Genomic DNA, 17,136 nt, shown 5'->3' on the forward strand with positions numbered 1-17,136 from the left:
TTTTCAATCAGTCCATATACTTCTTCCCACATGTCTTTGAGTTCTTTTTTGTTATTTTTTAGAACTCATTAATATTTCATTACTTCACTCCCCAATTTTTTTTTTTTTTTTGCTATGGCAGTTGGGGTTAAGTGACTTGCCCAGGGTCACACAGCTAGGAAGTTTTAAGTGTCTGAGGCCAAATTTCAACTCAGGTCCTCCTGAATTCAGGGCTGGTGTTCTATCCATTGCACTACTTTGCTGCCCCACTCCCCAATTTTTTAACCTTTCCTTAGTCATCAGGCATTCACTTTGTTTATAATTCTCTGCTACCAAGAAAAATTTTATTCTTGGAGACAAGATAGAGATATGGTGAGTATAATATAAATGAATTTGGACCTGATTGAGTGGTGTGATCCATTGAGTAATTATTAATAGTTTGATGTTCCTTTAGAAAGAAGTCCCCAGGGCTGTACTGAAGAAATTTGTGATACCTTCCTATCTTTCTCCCTGATGTGGATAAAAACATGGGTAGCATGTTTATCACATTCATAGGAGACACTAAACCAGGAAGGGAAACTAGTATATTGGATTACAGAACCTGCAGAGATCTATGAGGCTTAGAATGTGGGGTCAAATTGAATGAACATCCATCTGAAAAAGAGCTGGATATCTTAGGAGATTCCAAGCCCATACCTTATCAGCACCCTAAGATGGCCTCATGAAAGTCAGTGTCATCTTAGACTGCATTAAGGGGCATTGGGTTCAAAAGGTTGAGAGTCCTGTTATAGTCTTCCCTGATGACAGCCCATCTGGAGCACCGTACTAAGGCGAGTGCTGCACTGTGGGAAGGATGTTAATAAGCTGGAGAGAGTCTCGAGGAAGGCATGCATGGTGGTGAAGGGTCTCTGGTTATTGTCATCTGAGGACTGGAGCCAAGGTGTATCTGAAAGAGGGATTAGACTTGTATGAAGGAGCACCAAGTAGAAGTTTCAAAGAGGGTGATTTAACCTTGTCAGGAAATCTTTCCTCACAGTGCAAGCAGAGTGCAGTCTTGGGCTCCTCAGTGGAAGTCCTCAGGGATGTGGGCTAGACGACTCCTCATTGAGTGGCATTATGGGAATTTGGACTATGTGGTCCCTTAAATTGCCATAGTCAATTTAAGCCAGGTGGAAGATGGTGAAACTTTCCTTCCCCACTATGTGCCCTTTTGCCACAGATAAAAATTCTTGATCAGAAATAGCTACTTCTTTTAAATGCAATACCAGGGGATTGAGGGAAAGGGGTGTTGAAGTCCTTTTTATTGAGGCTGGCTGATAATTATTGGCCTATGTTTCCTGAGAAGGAAATAGTTCTGAATTTGATTGGGGTTTTGCTTTTGCCAAACAGAAAGAGAGTGTTTTGGGGTGGAGTGTTGGTGTCTTATTTTTAGCGCAAGGAAGAACCTCCATGGGAAGAGTGGTGTGGCCTGCTGCAGAAGCTTCTTGTGCCCACTTGCAGGCCGGCCCCTGCAGCATACATCTCAGCGGCTGCCTCTCTCCTGACAACTGAAACAGGCTCTGCCTTCCCAGATAACGCCTCCAGTCTGACCCTTCCTGCTTGTTCCAGCCTCATCTGACAAAGCCTCCTCTGCACTCGCTGCACCTGGGCCACTCTTCACATTCATGAATCTTCTTCTTTGTTGCTTTGGCTATACCCTTTTCCTGGACTCCAGATGCCCTTCTTTCCCTTCCTTAAGTCTGACTCAGAGGCCAGCTTTTCTGTCCTTGATGGCTCTTCCTTCCCCCAAACCTTGCACAACATTTTTTTTTTTGTGTCAATAACTAATATTTATATAGAACTCTGAAGTTTGCAAATCCCCTGACATTTATTCTCTTATTTGAGCTTCCCAATAGCCACATGACGGAAGTACTAGAGTCATTATTCCTCTTTGGCAGATGAAGAAACTGAGGCCTAGGGAGCTTAAGTAACTTTCCTCTGATCCTAGCTATAGGTGAGAGAAGAGCCAAAATATAAAATCAGGCTTCTGCTTTGTCAGTCCCCATCCTGGGCTCTGGAGAGGCTGGGCAAGGCTTCATCTCTGTCTGCCTCATTTTTCTCCATCTATAAAACTGATAATAATAGTACCTCCTTCCCAGGGTTATTGTGAGGAACAAAGGATATAATAATTGCTAAATGCACTATGAATCTTAAAGTGGCATGTAAATTCTGGTTATTATTATCATTCTCATACTTTCCTCTATGGCAACCTCTTTGTCTCTTAAGCGGTTAAGATTAGTGATGGGTCTGATGAAAGAGCATACATTGGGCATTATCCAAGAGATGGATTGCTTGCCCCCATGATCAGGGAGTCCTGACTTTGTTTTTATGTCAGAATGTTTTTGGTTGTGGTGGGGTTTTATATCGAGGAGTTCAGACTCATTTTGGCTTCCTGTGGTTCATCTCCATTAAGGGACAGAGGCCAGTAGTAGAGTCACAAGCTGCAGACACTGTTATTCTACCAAGGTCTCACTGGATTTTTATTCCATCTGTGTGCATTCAGGCTACCCCGCACCATGGTATGTACTCTCGGGAAGAAGAGCTCCTGAGGGAGCGGAAGCGTCTCGGTGTGTTTGGTATCACCTCCTACGACTTCCACAGTGAAAGTGGCCTCTTCCTTTTCCAGGCCAGTAATAGCCTCTTTCATTGCCGAGATGGAGGCAAGAATGGATTCATGGTAAGTTTTTGAGCCCACCTGGATAGGTGTGTAGATGATAAGACCAGCAATAGCAGCAAAGCCCTCTTTCTCTTTCTCATGTTCCCATTCCAGCCAAATGTTATTTCATCTCTGAGGGTTTGTCCATCCTATTTTTCAGGGACTTTCCTCTTCCCCCTCATTACTACTTGTTGATCCCAGCTTTGAAACCAGTTTCTTCTGGAAGATTTCCTTGATTTTCCACCTTTTTCCTTCTTCCCCACCTCCTCATTTCCCCAGCTGAAAGTGCTCTCCCCCTTCTCATACTTCTTGTCTGAGGCTTTGACCCCACAGAGATTTGTATAGCTGTTTCTTCCCTTCTAGTCACTGTGAACCTCTCTTTGTCTCTCTAGCCCCTAGTATAGTACCCTGCATGTAGAAGGTATTTAATAAGTGTTAGCCATATTATATTTTCTCAGGTGTCTCCCATGAAGCCACTAGAAATCAAGACCCAATGTTCTGGGCCTCGGATGGACCCCAAGATCTGCCCTGCTGACCCTTCCTTCTTTTCATTCATAAATAACAATGATTTATGGGTGGCAAATATTGAAACTGGAGAGGAGAGACGGATGACGTACTGTCATAAAGGTGAGCTCAGGCCTTTGGGGAATGGGCTCCTTGAAAATCTGCTGTTCCACTGCTTTAGCTGCGGTGGTGTGACATTACATGCACCTCTGTGGCTGTCACCATTCCCTCCTCTGCCTACCTAACCCCGCTTGCAGATTCTTCCAGTCTTCCCTGAGGCACCAGAATGGCACTTCCCCCCACCCCCCACCAAACAAACAAAACCAAAAAAACTCAATTCCTCCAGTCCATAGTGTTTTTATCTGTACATTTTTCTGGATTGGTGTAGTCCTGTTTGCTCATATGCTCTACTCATTTCCTTCCTATAGGGCCCACTGGTGGCTCAGATTGAGCAAGTTTCCAATAAAGATGCATTGATTACTCTTCCTCTGCAGGTTTGTCCAGTGTCCTGGAGGACCCCAAGTCAGCAGGAGTAGCTACCTTTGTCATCCAGGAAGAATTTGATCGATTTACAGGCTATTGGTGGTGTCCAACAGCCTCCTGGGAAGGTGTGTCTTCCTTCTTTATACCTGTTTGATGGCCTTTCCTTCAGGAGTTTAGAGAAATAACAGTTTGTTTATACTCTCTTCCCCTCTCTTAATCCATCTGCAACAGTTTTTGAAGTGGGAAATGAGCCGGCTTCTTAGGCTACAGAAATTAGATTGGCTTTTGTAGGATTCTGCAGTGCTTTAATCATGTAGGCAGTATGATTATAATTGACTCCGCTCTATCCATGAGGATTCTAGGGTGACTCAGGGACTCACAGGAATTAAAGGCAAAATTCACAGAATGACAGCCTCCAAGGACCTGGGCAGCCAGGAAGAATCCCAGGAAGGAGCCATCCATCTCTACCAGGAAAGCACTAGGCAAGGGTACTGACTGCCTTCTGAAGCAGTACTTCCACCTTTTGACAATTTTAATTGTGAGGAAGGTTTTCCTGAATTCAGACTTAAAATGCCAATCCTAGTTCTGCCTCTGGAGCCAAACAAAAGTCTAATTCTTCCATATGTCAGTTGTACTGTCACATGACCCTCCCCACCTCTCCTCTGTGCCCATTCTCCCAGGCTTCTCCAGATCTTCTTAATTCCAAATCCAGCATCCTTTCTTCTTGTCTTGCCACAGGCCTTAGAGCCTGAGGATCAGAGAGGCCCCTCAGTTTATCCCACATGGCCTAGCTCTGGGTGCCAGAGCTCCCACGCCCAAGCTCTTACTACTGGTGCTAAGATTTAGATAGCTTCACAGTGGACTTGGCGACTTTGCCTTTATGCCAGGACTTTTGCTGGCTATGAAGCCATTGATTTTTCCATGGCCCTTTGGTTAGTTTTCAGTAGGGATGTTGACTAGCTCTTCAATAAAATTCCATAAACCTGATTGTTAGGAAATGTTTATTTCTTCCTTAAGAGTTCTATTTTGTCATGCACCGGTCTCCAATGTGACTTTGGGATAAAGGACAAAACCTTTGGCTCACTAGTGGTCCAGGAAGATAGTCCCCTGGGTGCCTGTTAGCAGGGTCAGCCTCGGTCAGGATTTGTAGCTAACAGGCAGTTTTGGTTGACAGCTCTCCTTGGTAGGGACATCAGTTTTAAGGCCCAGCTTTCTTTAAATCCTTCTAATTAATTCCCCACTTTGTGGAAAAAGAGAAAGGGCAGACACAGCAATTGCTCTCATCAAACTTATGAAGGGGTAGGGATGGGGGTGGGGGTGGGGAGAGGACCTAAAACAAAACAACACATGATAAGTAGATCAGAGAGGTGTGAAGTAAAGGGCCATGGGCAGACTTAGGAAGAACTGGGAAGGCTTACATGAATGAAAGAGGTTTGAGTTGGACTCTGAAAAAGGGTTTAAGAATTCATTGGGCAAAAAGAGAAGGGAGGACATTGCAGATTGTCATTCTGAATAGAACCTTTTGATGCTTGACTTCTTAATCCTTCATTTGCCTCCATTAACCATCTCTGCCAGTATAGACCCCCATCTCCTCATTTTTATAAGCCCCTCCTCCCCCCAATCCCGATACTCCAGACCAGGGGTCCTCAAACTTTTAAAATAGGGGGCCAGTTCACGGTCCCTCAGATTGTTGGAGGACCGGACTATAGTAAAAACAAAAACTTTGTTTTGTGAGCCTTTAAATAAAGAAACTTTATAGCCCTGGGTGAGGGGGATAAATATCCTCAGCTGCTGCATCTGGACTGCGGGCCGTAGTTTGAGGACCCCTGCTCTAGACATTACATCATAGGCATAAATTCCCCCTGTCCCTGCTGCCATCTTTAGTCATAATCCCCATCCCCTTCTAGTTCCTCTTTTCATCTTTTCCTTTGGAACTTTCTTCTTTCCTTTATTTAACTCCTTTTGCCTTTAATTTCTGCTTTTTATCCTTCTTTCCTTGCCTCATATGATGATTACATCAACTGAGCTCTCATTTCTCCCTAAGCACTGACTATCTCTGTTGGTCTGCTCCAGCACCAGCCATTTCTTTCCTCACCTGTTACCTCAGGGTTCCTTGTGGATGTAGTGACAGTCACCAGAATCACCATTGACCTGCCCCTTCAGGTTCTCACTCTGCTCTTATTGCTCACTGATATGGTGCTCTCCACTCATACCCCCCTCTCCCCATCGGTGGCCTCCAGGGCACCTCTCAGTGTCTCAGTGCCCAACCTGATCTGAGGACCCCTGCTTTCCTCAGGGCCTCAGTGCTGGGCCTGATCTTCCCCTGCAGCTGGCCCCTGACCTCAGCCTTGGAGATGACATTCGGTCCTTATGATTCCTTGAATTCTTCAACTTGTGGGGCCTCTCTTTCCGTTCTAAGTCAGCTACCACCCAGAGGGGCAAACTGTAGACTTTACCATAGCTTTGAACCATCTCACATCTGTCCCTCTGAAACTTCCTCTTTGGGCCATGATCTCTCTTCTTTAAGTGGTTTCAGATAGAGGTTAGGAAGTAGAATTAGTCCTCAGCTTGGAATGGATCCCACACTTGCTTTTTATTGCCCCTGGTCACCATGTCACAAATGTCACTTTTTCCTTTCTAAGCTCTAGTTTCTTCATTTGTAAAAAGAGGAGTTGGGCCTAGATGATCTCCAAGCTTCTCTCAAGCTCTTATGGATCCAGTGATCTCAGGGCTTTTCCCACCTTTAGCATGATTTCTAATGTCTTAACTTTTCCCTATTCTTTTCTTACTGTTTTCCTACACAGTCTTTACCCCAGTGGCTGGCCATTTTAAAAAAATCTTTCATTGATCTCTTTTGTTTTTATATCACCTCTTTCTGAATATATCCCTACTTCACAACCCTTAGCCCTATTCAGGAAGCTATTACTTGTAAGAAAAGTGCTGGGGGAAGAGGGGGAGGAAAGGGAAGAGATTTCCACAAAATAAATTAAGACATCAACAGAATCAAACAGAAGTGTATGCTGTGTCACACTCTCCTCTGTCCTCACCTCTGCCAGTAAGTTTGGGAGGTGCATTTTCTCATCCTCTCTGAGGCCAAGTTTGGTTTTTAATATTTCACAATGTTAAATAGTTTCATCTTTTTGCTCTTCCCATATACATTGATGTATTCTTTGCACAATGTCTTCCCATTTCTACTTGGTCATTGGTATCAGGTCATATAAGGGTTCCTGTGCTCTCTGAATTCTATTTCTTACAGCCCCATAATATCCCATTACATCCAAGTACCACAATTTGGCCATTCCCAACCCATGGGCATCCACTTTATAGAGACTCTGTGCTGCTCCCAGGTGTCCTGACTATTTTGGTGTAAAGGGAGCCTCTCTTTCTGTCCTTGACCTTCTCAAACCTGCAGACTTAGCCCTGCCTGCCTCTTATTTTAGGGCCTGAAGATCATAAGACCCTGCGAATCTTATATGAAGAAGTAGATGAATCCGAAGTGGAGATCATTCACGTTCCTTCTCCTGCTCTGGAAGAAAGAAAAACTGATTCCTATCGGTATCCCAGGACAGGTGAGCTGCGGCCGCAGCGCGGGGGGAACGGGGGAGGGGCCGCGCCCTTCCACACATGGGCCCCCCAAGGCGCCGCCCGTTCCTGAGGGTGGGCCAGATGTGAGTCCCAAACACAGCTCCTGCCCTCAAGGAAGTTACAGCTCAGGGGGGCGCTGTGGCTGCTCTGCCCGCTTCCTCAGGCCTTCTGTTCATTCTTGGGGGGCGGCCGCCATGCCTCCCGTCTGAGGCCCGACACAGACTTGTGGTGCTCTGCCCGCGCACCGCCGGGCTTGGTGTGCTCCCGGGGGCGGGGCCCCGCAGCTCAGCAGTCCCTCCGAGGCCTCCCTGAGGCCTGGCCCCCAGTGGGGGCTTCACACACATTTAGTGAGGTTCCCTGGTTCCCAGTCTGAGGGGGGCCCAGAGCCTGCAGCTTTTAGTCATTGAGGAGAACCCGACTTTCCTGACCTCGGAGACTTCCCACTTTGCTCCCTCTGGAGAAGAGCCCTTTTGGGTCCCCTTGACCCGAGCGCCCCCTGTGCCTGTCCAAAGATTGGTTCCTGGGCAGGGACAGAGAGCGCTTGGCCTCTGGCAGCGTCTCATTTCCTTTTCCTTTCCACAGGCAGCAAGAACCCCAAGATCGCTTTGAAACTGGCTGAATTTCAGACAGACAATCAGGGAAAGGTAAGAGGAAGGGGCCCTTGGGGGGTGTCTCGGTGTCCTTCTACAAGCCGCCTTTGATGTGGGAAGGTCCTCAGTAGGGCCAAGTCAGAGAGCTTGGGCTGCCAGGGGGCCTGGTGCGCAGAGCGGCCGAAGCCGGGAAGAGGGCTCCGCCTGAGCTCAGAGGTGGCCCGGGACACAGCTCACTTCCCTGTGCCTCAGTTTCCTCGTCTGTCAGATGAGCGGGAAAAGGGAATGGCAAACCCCTCCGTGTCTCTACTAGCGTTCCTATGTCACTCAACTACAGTAGCAGCGATGGCCTTACAGCCTAATGATGAGAAGCATCTGGCTTTTTCTGGTGTCACAGTTGATTGCTAAGAGAGGCAGGCAAAATGGTGTGAAAAATTGGAGCTGGGTAGAGGAGGCAGGGAAGGCTCCAGGGAATTCGGAGGCCCATGAAGAAGGCAACCTTGAGCTCAGGCCGGGCTTACAGGCCACAGGACAGCATTGAGTGCAAGGGAAATCCTTTTGAATGCAGAGTGGTGAAATGCTGAGCTAGAAGGAATCTCAGAAATGCTCTTCTACCGCTCTGTCCTTTACAAAGGAGAGACCTGAAGCCCAGAGGCTGTGACCTGCCTAGGGTCACGTCTGCAATAAGGTGTGGAGCAAGATTTGAACCCAGGTCCTCCTCTGTTGAGTGCTCTTGCCATTCTACTATGGCGACTAATAGGACCTTATCTCGGTCCTGGGATTCATTGTAATTGCTTTACTGTAATGAAATTAAGATGATTCAGACCCAGGTAGAGAAGAACTTGAGAAGCTTGCTACCTGTTGTACTCCCCTCCCACATAGTCTTTCTTTCAAATGAGGTCTATAGCATGGGAATGGAACTGGCCTTAAACTGACCTAGGGGAGGTGTGACAGCTTAGTTAATAACAGAACCAACTCACCCTTGTCCAACACTTTTTTTCTTTTGGATTTATTATTATTATTATTGTTTTTGTCCAGCACTCTTAATTGTGGTCAGAGGACTTGCCTCCCCATTCCTGATCCTTGACTTAGGCAGTAAATTTTTAAAAACCAAAATAGCCCTTTCTTAATCTCCATCATGTGTATGGTGATGACTGTGGTCTTGTCAGAGGCAGCATTGTGGGGGGTGAGCCTGGCTTCCAACCCTGCTTCTGCCTCTCCCTGTGACAACTAGGGGAGGAGATTTAGCCTCTCTGGGTCTCAGTTTCTTCCTGTCTTAGAGGAAGCGATTGGACTAAGTGGCCTCCAAGGCCCTTTCCATCTCTAAATCCATGAGCTGTATAGTCTACTTGGGGAAAGACTAACTGGAGTAGCTTGTAACCTGATGTTTTGTTTTGGTCTAGATGGTTTGTGCTCAGGACAAGGAGTTGGTGCAGCCGTTCAGCACACTCTTCCCCACAGCAGAGTACATCGCCAGGGCTGGATGGACAAGAGATGGCAAATAGTACATAAGTTTTTCTTTAACCTCTTTGGGTCCCAAAAAAAGTCATTGCCCATTATCTCTTCTATTTGGACCACAATTGTTGTTTTACTTTAAATATTAATCCCATTATATAGTTGAAGGACCTGGGGTTCAGTTAGCTGACTTGCTATGAGTCACATGATTTGTAAGTAAGAAAGTTGAAACTATAGAGCTCAGTTGTTTGGATTCTTTCCATAGCTCCTGGCATCTAAAAGGTTATAATAAAGATTTAGACCAACTCTGAAAAAGCCAGGGTTCCTTGACTGGTGTCCTTGAGGTTCCTCAGTACAAGACATGGCCAGGTATAAGTTTCAGAGCCAAGAATAATTAAAGATTCTTGATCCACCAGAATAAATAAGGCTTAGTTCAAACACTAAGGAGTTTATAATCATGCTAAATAGCCTTGTTGGTGATAACTGATGGTACAAATACAGGCTCGTCTTCTTTCTCAATCTGGCTTCTTTAAAGCCTGGATGTGACTTATAATTCAATTTCAAATGACTTTTGTCTGTTCAGTCCCTACACAAGTAGGAGTCAAATGTGGACCTGAAAGTCTGTCCCCACTGGTTTCTTTTTTCCTCCATTGGAAGGAATCCTAGTCTGAATTTGCTGACACTACCTCCTTGCTGGGGCCCTTCCCTATTGGCACTTTTGCCACCTTCTCAATTGTCCAACTTTCACAGTTAAAAAAAAAAATCACAATTATGTGTGCTCATCACATATACAAACATGTCTGTTTTAATGATTATTTGGGATAGTTTTTTCAGTGTATTGTCTATGTCCTTCTAAAGAAATCTCATTTTTGGAGTATGGCTTAAATTCAAGGGTGACCTCTGTTTAGGCTAATATATTAGATATCGTGTAGGGATGAGGAGATAGACTTTGGCTTTGTGACAGTTGAAACAAGCAGAGGAGAGATTAGAAATCATATTCCAATAACAAGTGGGAAATTTTTATCAGAAGCCCTTATATAAGGCTTTACAGTGGACTTTCATTTTTTGTGATACCATATAGAGAACAGTGTTGAAGGTCCTGACATTCTGGCAGATCTCTATCCCATGAAATGCAGAATTGCTGGGGAGGGAATGGACATTCACATTTTCTCTTAGAGGATGGAGGGCGTAGATCTAGAATGGACCTTAGAGCCATCTGGTCTAGTCGCCCCCATCTTACAGGTAAAGAGATTAACCTGAGACCTGGAGGCAAGAGATTTACTTAAAGTTGCACAAGTAAGAACAGGCAGAACTGGACTTTGAATGCCATATTTCCAGTTCTCAATCCAATGCCATTTTCAGTATAGTATGTGGTTGCCCTACCCTGCCTCCACGCCCCCCTTCTCCCCACTTTCATGGAGTCAGATAGCCTTAATGACTGTCCACGCTTTTGTGGGCTTTAAGTCTTACCAAAAACTTGTCTGTCCTTTGCTTCCTAGTGCCTGGGCCATGTTTCTAGACAGGCCTCAGCAGCGGCTCCAGTTGGTTCTCCTTCCCCCGGCCCTCTTCATCCCTGTCCCAAAAAGTGAAGAGCAGCGTCTTGAATTTGCCAAAGCTGTCCCTGAAAATGTCCAGCCATATGTCGTGTATGAAGAAGTTACAGATGTGTGGATAAACGTAAGGACCGAGGGAGCACTGCCAGAGTCCTCTGCAACCTCAGCCCTTTTCCCCTGTTGTGTTTCTCCTGGCTGATGAGTCTGAACACAGGCAAACTCATCCCATCCTGGCCTTTTGTGCCAGCTCCTGATTTATGGCTGGGGAGAGGAGCCATTTGTGCTTTGGGAGAGGGCTGAGGCCATAGGCCCATGCCTAGGTCAGAGCAGTTTTCATCCTTTCTAACTACCAGGGTTCCCTAATTTCCTGGGGTGATTTTGAGCTTCAGCTGTCCCCATTTATTTCCCATTTAGTAAGATTTTTACCCAACTTTTCTCATTCCCTTTTTGTTCTCTTCCTTGGTAGGTTCATGATATTTTTTATCCTTTTCCCCAATCGGAGGGAGATGAAGAGCTCTGTTTTCTTCGAGCCAATGAATGCAAAACTGGCTTTTGTCACCTGTATAAAGTCACAGCTGTGCTAAAACCAAATGGCTACGACTGGACCCAGCCTTTCATTTCTGGAGAAGGTGAGAGATATTTTCTGCCTTCTGTAATGTCCATTGAGAGACCTTACTGACTATACTTGACACTGGAGGCAATGAGGACAGATCCAAAGAAGACCAAGCCCCAGCCCCCAGAACTCTAGTTGAGAAGAAGACGGGTAACCATAGTAACATCCCATATTTTTGAAACAACTTAAGGTTTCCAAGATACTTTGCTCACAACAGTTCTGAGAGGTAGGTCATGTAAGTGTTATTCCCATTTAATAGATGAGGAAACCAAAGTAAAAGAACTTGGTCTGGTTGGCTCAGGCCTCCTAAGTCCAGGTGCAGTGCTTCTTCCACAGAGACTGCCCTGCGGGGCAGATTAGGATGGATGGATCTGAGGAGAGAGACAGCTGCTCCCTGCTTGTGCATTACTCTTCCTGCCCATGCTGGCCCCCCAAAAAAGATTCCCAGACTTTGGCCGATGATTCTTGCATTTTATTTGCTGCCAGAGATCTGGGTTCTTCCATTGATTTGTCTCTTTCCTGTCTTCCAGATGACTTTAAATGCCCTATCAAAGAGGAGATTGCCCTGACCAGTGGTGAATGGGAGGTTTTGGCAAGGCACGGATCCAAGGTACCAGAGCGCTCCCTGCCTCATTCATTCTGTGCATGGCCTCCATCTTCCCTTTCTGCCACAGACCTCTTAATCTCCTTATTCTTGGGTTTGTGACCTGGAGAAGGTATTTCTTCTTTGGCACTCAGCCTGAGGAGAGTCTGCCTGCCTGAGGAGCCAGGCCACTTGACACCCTCGTCAGCCCCTCTTTTCCCATTCATCCATCTTAGGGTGAGAAGACGGACCTGCCAGATCCAGGCCTGGTTTGGCAGTGTAGATGAGGCGCAGCCCCTGGGACGTCGCTTTCTCTAGGCAAGATCAGTAACCATTATTTCCCTGAAGTCTTTAGAGGCAGAAGAGACCACAGGCCCACAGAGAATGCCCCTTCCTCCACTCCAAACACATCCTCCAGACCTTCCTCCTGAGGCAGCCCTTTCTACTTGGGGACCATCAGAGTCACTAGGAAGCCCATTCCGCATCAGCCCTCTTGGCATTTTCCCCTGGTCACTCTTGTTTCTGCCCAAAGGGGCCCCGCAGGACCAGGCTAGCTCCTCTCCCATTCAGTAGCCTTTTAGATACTTTCAGATAAGAGCTGTCGTTCCCCCCTTCCCCCATGTCTTCTCTTCTTCAGGTTTAACCTCTCCAGTCAGTCAGCAGATACTTATTGATCATCTACTGTGTGCCATCCTACCCACTGGGGATACAGTGAGAGGCAAAAGATAGTCCCTACTCTCAATGAACTTGTAGTCTAATGGGGAAGAGACAGTGTACAAACAAATCAGATTCAGGATAAATTAGAGATGACTACAAAGAAAAGGGGAAGGACTTTTCCTAAGAAGGTGGGATTTTGAGACTTGAGTTGGGAAGGGCAAGGATGGGATTGGGGGCATCCTTCATCTTAGTTTTGGCCCAGTGTTCTTTGGATCTTGACTGTATTCTTGTCAACCAACATCCCTCCCAGCATTTGTGCACATTTGACAAATGTGTGGAATATGCCTTTATCCACTTTTTTGGGAGCATCTGCATTGCCACGCTGAATCAGATCTAAAGGCACTGAATCCCAGAAGGTCAGAATGTGAAGGGTCCTCAAAAAGCATTTAGTCCAGTCTTCTCTCCCCACCCTTCCAAAAATCTCCTCTACTTCCTGCTACAGGATCATACACTTTCTAGTTCAGTTTCAATCACTGCATTTTGACAGCAGCCCATTTCACTTTTTGACATCTCTTTAATTGTTGGCAGGTTGGTTTTGTTTTTCATGAACTGATATTTCTTTGCCTTTTTATTATATCCACTCTCTTTGTTCCTAGTTTCATTCTCTGGGATGCAGCAGAACTAGAACGTGGCAGGTCTTCAGATAGGGTTACCATGTGCTAGCTAAGCTGATTGTTCTCCAGACTTTCTTCGGCTGTAACTCATTGGCCTAATTTCCAGTCCCATCCCCATCCTGGCTATTATTAGGACCACTACCATCTTGTCATTTTCCCTTCTCAAATAATGGAACTAACCTTTTCATTTTATAACAGACTTGATAAAGAGTCAAAAGAAGAAAAGGAAGCAACAAACATCCTTTGGCACATCTCAAAATGATTCTGTCTCTGCTCTGAATACAGCTGGGTCAGTTTCCTTGTGTCTTCCAGTCCTATGCTGGTTAGGAGGCTACACACCAGCCTCAAAGATCAGAGGTGGTCTTTAAAATATCTTGGTTTTCCCTAGGAACCCATCCCAGGTTACTTATCCACCTTGGGATTTTCAACTAGAGGCAGCTAATGACTCCGTTCCAGAGTGAATCCTCTTGTGAACTCCCCATCTTGGACTTTGAGTAGTGTTTTGTTGTCATTTGACTGAATTTCCCTTCTGAGAATCTGATTTCCTATTTCTTCAATGTTCATCATAGTCTCTTCATTAGAAATGGGCCATTTGTCACTGACCTGATCCTTAATAATACTTCCATTTCTGTAGCATTTTAAGGTTTACAAGGTATTTTCCTCAACAGCTTTCTGGGGTAAGCAGTGAAAGTATCATCTATTTTTGCAGAGAGAGAAACTGAGAATCAGGAATGTCATGTGACTTTTGCACTGTCACACTAGAAAATGTTGAGGCATCAGAGCCAGCACTCAAAAAAAAAAAAAAAAAACACGTCCCCTGATTGGGGCTTTGTCCATAGTCCTTCCTGCTTGGGAATCTCTCTTGGGGCTGGCTCTTGCTGCTAGACTTTGGTTGGCCGTGGGGCAGGAGCCAATCTGCAGTTAGATCTGCTGCCCATCCTACATTCTCATTTAGAAGGGTGTCCTTGAAAAAAAGGCTAAGCCACGGTTCTGACTTCCCTTTACAACCCCGCTTCCCTCACAACCGATCTGAGGTCAGGAGAGTTTATGTCTTATCTTACAGTATGGTCATATTTCATTATGTTCATTTGCCACAATTTGTGTAGCCATTTCCCATTTGATGGGCATCTACTTCATTTCTAGTTTTTTGCTACAGCAAAAAGTGCTGCAGCAAATATTTTGATATATATGGGCACTTAATTTTTATTAATGACTTCTTCTTGAGCCATATATGCATAGTAGTGAAATCTTTGCATCAAAGAATATGTTTATATTGGTTACCTTATATAATTCCAATTTTTTTTTCCTTAAACAGTTTTACTAATTCATGTGCAGCTCCATCAAGAATACTCTAGTGTATCTATCTTTCTGTAATTTCTCCAACATTGACCATTCCCATCTTTTGTCATTTTCCAATTTATTGGGTGTGAGGTGAAACTTAAAGCTTGTTTTGATTTGCTTTCCTTTTGTTATTGATAATTGAAAAATTCTTTTATATGATTGTTAATAATTTGCAATTTTTCTTTTGAGAAGGAATTTTTTATTCATATCCTTTGCCCATAGATAGATCTACATATCTATTTCTGTTAGTTGTTCATATCTTAAATATAAAACTCTTATCTGAGAAATTTGATACAAAGATTTTTCCCATTTTGTCAACTTCTTTTCTTAACCTACTTGTATTAATTTTGTTTGTGCTGAGCAGGAACTTTTTTTTTTTTAATTTCTTAGAACTTTGAATCTTTCCTCCATACCCAGCACAATCCTCAGCACACGATAGGAGCTTCATAAGTATCTGCTAAATTGACTTGCCCATTATGCTTTACTATGTAGAATGGTTCTTGCCAACAGTGGAACAGTGGAGAGATTTACCAGGTGATAAAGGCTGCTCTTTTCCTGAGGGCATGGTATTCATTTTCTAATTGCAGATATGGGTGAATGAGGAGACCAAGCTGGTATATTTTCAGGCCACCAAGGACACCCCCCTGGAACACCATCTCTACGTGGTCAGTTATGAGTCTTCTGGTGAGATTGTGAGACTTACCACGCCGGGCTTCTCACACAGCTGCTCCATGAGCCAGGTCAGCCTGCTCACGCCATCCAGTGGGACCTCCGTCACCTAGGGCTTCTGCCTCAAGCCAATCAGTGGGACTTCCATCACTTAGTGTCCTAACCTTAAGCCAATCAGTGGGACCTACGTCACCTAGAGCCCCAGCTTCAAGCCGACCAGTGGGATTCCCATTACTTAAGGTCCAGCCCCAGCACACACATTAGACAAATGCCCATGATATGGTCACTACCTCCTCAGGCTAGCTAGTGTTTTGTAAGGTAAGTCAGAGTGTGATATTGTTGGTGCACAACACACAGTCAGGTGAGCATTTGGGCAGGAACACTTCTGGTAGACCCCATCTCTGCTTTCTCTCCTGGGCATCTTTAGGATCAATAGCACATGTCTATGTATGAAGTTGGAAGGGACCTGACACTGTCCCATCAAAACCCATTTTACAGAGGACAAAGGGAGCCCCAGAGTGGAGAGTGATTCCAGTGCCCAGTCCCTTTGCCTCCAAATCCCATCTTCTATTTCCTTTCCTGTGCTAACTCTCTGGCAGGGTTGTAGATTGAGTTCTTACCTCTGGGAGGGTCTTAGAGGGAATCAAACCCAAGGCCTTGGCTCTTGGGCCCTCTGACCACAATCACTCACCATATATTGACAAGTATGAAAAGATAAGAGATAGAAGCTATTGGTAATTGTGAAAAGATTCATTTTATTGGGATTGTTTTTGGAAGAGTTGGAAAGAATCAAAGGGCCTGAGTCTTATTTGAGGTATTTCTTCTAAAAGTTCAATAGGATACTGAATGATAGATTATGTCATGGAGTTTTTTATGTGCTTGGTTTGCCAGCTAGGGACGCAGGCCCTCCTGCGTGTCACCCCCAGCAGCCCAACTTCTGAGTTCTTCCTCAAAATAACCTTGTGTGATAATAAAGGCAGGGATCATTGTCTGCATCTTTTTAGGAGGTAGGGAGGTCCAAAAAGATGAGAGATTGGTCTGGAGTCTTGCAGCAAATTAATGATAGAGCCAAGATAAAACTGCAAGGCTCCTCCTAAGTGGCTCTTTGAACTCCTCTCAGAGAGGTTCATGGTGGGTCCAAGGAACCACCCTGAAACTCCCACCACTGCCTTGGAGGCTGTGCTCAGCATTAGTGGGGCTCAGGAGGCCTCCAAGGCTGGCTTGTTTCTGCTTTAGCACATGACTCCACGTTCAACCCTGGGAGTGAGGTGGAAACAATTTGGGGCCAAGAGTCTGGCAGCCCAGGTCCTCTTGCCACAGAAACGCCCTTCTCCAGAGTAACCGATGAGCTCTTAATTGCCAAATCTGATGGTCTCTTTTCACTCCTCATCCTGCTTGACTTTGTGTAGCTTTTGATCACCTTCTTACCCTAGATCCCCTTTCTCTCTATGGTTTCTTAATCCTGCTTTCTCCTGGTTCTCCTATGGGTCTGTCCATTCCTTCTCTGTTTCCTTTGCTGGATCCTCAGCCAGATCATCCCTGCTGCCAGTGTTCCCACAGCTCTGTCCTCCCCCTTTCCTGATCTCATCTGATCTTGTGGGGTTAATTATCATCTCTATGCCGATGATGCCCAGATTGGTGTGCACAGCCCTGCCATCTCCTTAGTCTCCCATCACCAGCTTCCTTTGGGGTGTTTTTATCCAGATTCCCCATAGGTACCTCAAACTCAACATGTCCACAGCAGACTCCGTCTTC

At 45.3% G+C, this 17,136-nt stretch overlaps 1 protein-coding gene across 5 annotated transcripts in view; it reads left to right on the plus strand.

Annotated features, from left to right (window-relative positions):
* The window catches only part of DPP9 (dipeptidyl peptidase 9), a 48,266-nt gene that overhangs the window by 18,083 nt on the left and 13,047 nt on the right, over positions 1–17,136 (plus strand). For 4 of the 5 annotated variants that reach the window (XR_007949561.1, XM_051971841.1, XM_051971842.1 and 1 more), the window contains 10 exons: positions 2,522–2,695; positions 3,133–3,301; positions 3,673–3,786; positions 7,102–7,230; positions 7,829–7,890; positions 9,240–9,340; positions 10,791–10,968; positions 11,311–11,473; positions 11,988–12,067; positions 15,300–15,452. Coding sequence is in view for 4 of the 5 variants with exons in the window: in XM_051971841.1 (XP_051827801.1) it covers positions 2,522–2,695; positions 3,133–3,301; positions 3,673–3,786; positions 7,102–7,230; positions 7,829–7,890; positions 9,240–9,340; positions 10,791–10,968; positions 11,311–11,473; positions 11,988–12,067; positions 15,300–15,452 (1,323 nt within the window). In the remaining variant the exon portion in view is untranslated. The remainder of the gene's footprint in view (positions 1–2,521; positions 2,696–3,132; positions 3,302–3,672; positions 3,787–7,101; positions 7,231–7,828; positions 7,891–9,239; positions 9,341–10,790; positions 10,969–11,310; positions 11,474–11,987; positions 12,068–15,299; positions 15,453–17,136) is intronic. The other variant, XM_051971843.1, reaches the window with a different exon arrangement.

Source organism: Antechinus flavipes, chromosome 1 (genome assembly GCF_016432865.1).
Source record: "Antechinus flavipes isolate AdamAnt ecotype Samford, QLD, Australia chromosome 1, AdamAnt_v2, whole genome shotgun sequence".
NCBI classification, from domain to species: Eukaryota; Metazoa; Chordata; class Mammalia; order Dasyuromorphia; family Dasyuridae; genus Antechinus; species Antechinus flavipes.